This window comes from Glycine soja, chromosome 18 (genome assembly GCF_004193775.1).
Source record: "Glycine soja cultivar W05 chromosome 18, ASM419377v2, whole genome shotgun sequence".
NCBI classification, from domain to species: Eukaryota; Viridiplantae; Streptophyta; class Magnoliopsida; order Fabales; family Fabaceae; genus Glycine; species Glycine soja.
In genome coordinates this window covers 35560609-35564975 of record NC_041019.1, presented here as the reverse complement: position 1 = coordinate 35564975, position 4367 = coordinate 35560609, and the positions used below count along the sequence as shown (strand labels likewise).

The window sequence follows — 4367 nt, the reverse complement described above, 5'->3', positions numbered from 1 at the left end:
TTTATTTTGTCCTGACTGTTAGTCCTTATTTTTTTTTCATTTTTATTTTTAATTCCTTAAATGGATTAAACGTAAGAATGAATTTTTTTTAAAGAAATAAAAGGATAAAAAAAAGTTAATGAACTAAAAACATACTTAAAAAGTTTAGAGATTAAAAATATATTTTTTTAAAAGTTTAGGAATAAAAAGATAATTTATTTATTCTATGAACTCAACTCAATGTAATCTCTCTCTTCTCACTTAAATAGAACTACTAATTAATAGTTTGTGATTATTTAAGTGAGTAAATTCATACAATAAATAAAAACATTTTTTTAAGAATCAGGATTAATATTCACAAAATATTTGTTTCATAAAATGCTGAAAGAAAAAAAATTAATGATGCTGTCCATGCAAGGAAAAAAACGGATAAAACAAAAGGCAACAAAAAGGAAAAATTACAATATAGGTTTCAATTATTTCTAGGCTATGCTAAGATTAATATGCGGATGTCTTGGAAAATGATAAAGTTCTTGCCCTTCACACTCTTTGGAGAAGTTATTACAACAAAAATAAAAAAGTTCAACAATTATTATTACTATTTAAAACTTGTTAAATATAACTACTCCCTAATAGTAAGTAATAAATGCCTAACTTCTTCTAAAAAAATAAAATAAATTCTACAAGCTTAACTTTTTTTTTTTTTTATATATATATTTTCAAACAGTAAAAAAACTAATAATTTAAGTTAAACATATAAGATGTCAAATCTGTGCCTTCCTTCCTGTCTCTCTTTGCGAAGAAGAGTGAAAGAGAAAATCCGAGACTCTGATTTTGAGAGTCGAGTGAGTGAGTGCTGCTTCCTCTGAATCAAATCATTCATCACTCTCTCTGGTTCTGAGTTTCTGACACCAAAATGGTGAATCCTCGAATTCCACGTTCAAGGATCCCAACTTTCACACCTTTCACTTCTGCTATCTCCATCGCCCTCTGCATTTTCTTTGTTCTCTCTCTTCTCTTCACTTCCCATTCTGATTCATCCCATCAATACCACCACACAGTAAGCTTATACTTTTACTTTATTTTCAACCCTTTTTTATGTTTTATTTTCCCTTTTGTGGTTTTTCCCGGAGAACAAAAAAAAAAAACAATTTTTTTATTTTGCAATTTCTTGATTTCTGGCTTTTTGGTTTATTGGGTTAGTTTAATTCGAAGAAAAAATTGGTGGTGTGGGGTTAGTTTTGGACCTTATTGTGTAGGTTCAAATGGGTCGGATCTGATTCTCTACTGATCCAGTGAGGGTTTGATTTGTGCTAATTTTCTTGGCAGTGTTACTAGAAATGAAAAATGTTCGTGTTTTCTATTCTGGGAAAGTACATAGATTTGATTAAGTTAGGTTATTAATCTGTTCTTGTGCTTTGGATCTAGGATTGATGTGTTTTAACATTCTTGGTAGATAAACAGGGTATGATTTGTCTTGTAGTCTGGGAAAATTTCGATGAAAATGTCACTCGTAGAAAGGGTAAAGTTTGTTATTTTCTTTTCTGAGAAAGGAACAAGATTGCTGTTGTACTTTTGAACTAGGCTTGATGTGAGCTAATTTTCATTGGAAACAAACAGGGTTTGTTTTTATTTTTTTTTTGATTTGATTTGTTCTTGTAGTGTGGAAAATTTTCAATGGAAATGTTACTGCTAGAAAGGGGAAAAGTTTGTTATTTTCTTTAAATTGTTTTTTCTTTCTGAGAAATAAAAAAGATTTGATGAAGCTAGGTTACTAATCGTTGTTGTGGTGGTGAACTAGGGTTCTGATGGTGGTGTTGCACATGGATTTGAGTCAATAAGGAGATCCATTCTAGCTCTGAAAACAGATCCTCTCAAGCCTCGGTTGGACCAGATTCGTAAGCAAGCCGATGATCATCGCTCTTTGGCTCTTGTTTATTCTTCCTATGCACGCAAGCTCAAGCTTGAGAGCTCAAAGCTTGTTAGGATTTTTGCGGAGCTATCGCGCAACTTCTCAGATCTAATGAACAAACCACAATACAGGACCCTTTTCAGCAATGATGCATCCCCTGCTGATGAATCAGCGCTTCGCCAATTGGAGAAGGAAGTGAAGGAGCGCATTAAGACCACACGCCAGGTGATTGGTGACGCAAAGGAGTCCTTTGATAACCAGCTCAAGATTCAGAAGTTGAAGGATACAATCTTCGCCGTGAATGAGCAGTTAACCAAGGCAAAGAAGCAGGGTGCTTTCTCCAGCCTCATTGCTGCCAAGTCGATTCCAAAGAGCTTGCATTGTCTCTCGATGAGGTTGATGGAAGAGAGGATTGCCCATCCTGAGAAGTATTCAACTGAGGGGAAGCCAACCCCTCCAGAAGTTGAAGATCCTAACCTGTACCACTATGCCTTGTTCTCTGATAATGTTGTTGCAGCATCTGTTGTGGTCAATTCGGCAACAAAGAATGCAAAGGAGCCTTGGAAGCATGTGTTTCATGTTGTGACTGATAAGATGAACCTTGGAGCAATGCAAGTGATGTTTAAGTTGAAGGATTATAATGGTGCACACATTGAGGTTAAGGCAGTGGAGGATTACAAGTTCCTGAATTCATCTTATGTGCCAGTCCTAAAACAATTGGAGTCTGCTAACCTTCAGAGATTTTACTTTGAGAACAAGCTTGAGAATGCAACAAAGGACACAACTAATATGAAGTTTAGGAACCCCAAATATTTGTCAATATTGAACCATTTGAGGTTCTACTTGCCAGAAATGTATCCAAAGCTGCATAAAATTTTGTTTTTGGATGATGACATAGTGGTTCAGAAGGACCTCACTGGGTTATGGAAGATTGATATGGATGGCAAGGTGAATGGAGCAGTAGAAACATGTTTTGGGTCATTCCATAGATATGCACAGTACATGAATTTCTCTCACCCCTTGATTAAAGCAAAGTTTAATCCAAAGGCTTGTGCATGGGCTTATGGAATGAATTTCTTTGATTTGGATGCTTGGAGAAGGGAAAAATGCACAGAAGAATATCATTACTGGCAGAATCTGGTAAGACCTTATTTTAATTCTCTTATTATTTCTCCGCAACTTTTTAGCCCGTCATTATTATACAACCCTAGGTTTTAGCTGCTATTAACCCCATTTAACATTGTTTGATACCTGTTGATGGCTTGATGCTATTAAATTCCATGTGATGCTGATCATTGCATCACTAGCATTGATGCTAGAGTCTGCACATTTAGAAACTAAGAATAGAAACAATATAGCTCATACATGTTATGTCTCATTCATCTATTCATTTCATATCCAATCATTTGTAACTAATCATGTTGAGCCTATATCGTATCATGTATAACACGACATGCTCATGCTACTGCAGAATGAGAATCGGACATTATGGAAATTAGGGACATTGCCACCGGGTTTAATCACATACTACGCAACAACAAAGCCACTGGATAAGTCATGGCATGTTCTGGGACTTGGCTATAACCCAAGCATCAGCATGGATGAGATTAACAATGCAGCAGTGGTGCACTTCAATGGCAACATGAAACCATGGCTTGACATTGCAATGGCTCAGTTCAAGCCACTTTGGACAAAGTATGTTGACTATGAATTAGATTTCGTTCAGGCCTGCAATTTTGGTATCTAAATGGTCAAGTTTCTTCTCACATGGTGATGCTGTGTTAGGTGCCACAGCAGTTTATTTGCTGTTTAGTTTTGATACATAATGCTTATACGTTTAACAGAGTTCCTAGCTGGTGCAGGAAAAAATCTTGCTTCTTTCAATTGTAAAATAATACTTTAGTACAGCTATTCTCGTATGTCTTCCTCTTATTTATTCATAACGTTTAGACAATAATGTTATCTTAAAGACGTGGTTGATCCTGAACAATATTACTGAATTAAGTATTGTACCTTTCACTTTGGCTTCAGTTGTTTATTATGTTTCATTGAGAACTTCACATCGTACACTGTTTGGTTTAGATACAAGCAAAAAGAAAAAAACAAATTTCAATGCATATTTGGTTTATATGAATATTTACCTAAAATCACGGTACTTAATATTTCAACGTGATGTTGGATATTTTAACATGAATCCTAACAAGTACTTTGTGATAAATAAATGAAACTTCAATTTTAAGAGAAAAATAATATTACAAACACTTTAAAACAATAACAGTTAAGTTTGTCCAAAGTAAATAGATAAAAAATAAAAAGTTTGTCCAAAATAATAACAAAATAGTACAAAGGATGATAAATTAGTATATTGTGACCTTAGAGTTGAAGGAGGGTTGCGTGGTTGTGACAGTCAAATAAAGTTGTCAATTTCTCAGTCATCTTCTGTTGGGCACATGACAACATAGCATCCTAAATTGTT

The 4367-nt window shown here is 34.5% G+C and overlaps 1 protein-coding gene across 1 annotated transcript; it reads left to right on the top strand.

Moving 5' to 3' along the window:
• Positions 1-745: 745 nt before the first annotated feature.
• On the top strand, positions 746-3921 carry LOC114396375 (galacturonosyltransferase 8-like). Its single transcript, XM_028358304.1, has 3 exons — positions 746-1039; positions 1781-3031; positions 3363-3921. The coding sequence occupies exons 1-3, from the start codon at positions 896-898 to the stop codon at positions 3636-3638; spliced, it is 1671 nt and encodes a 556-aa protein (XP_028214105.1). The 5' UTR covers positions 746-895; the 3' UTR covers positions 3639-3921.
• Positions 3922-4367: the final 446 nt, after the last annotated feature.

Bases quoted from the DNA above. Each gene is read 5' to 3' on its own strand.
- LOC114396375 (XM_028358304.1), top strand. From the start codon at position 896: ATGGTGAATCCTCGAATTCCACGTTCAAGGATCCCAACTTTCACACCT. The intron at 1,040-1,780 runs GTAAGCTTATAC...GTGGTGAACTAG, and splicing joins CCCATCAATACCACCACACA to GGTTCTGATGGTGGTGTTGC. The intron at 3,032-3,362 runs GTAAGACCTTAT...ATGCTACTGCAG, and splicing joins ATCATTACTGGCAGAATCTG to AATGAGAATCGGACATTATG.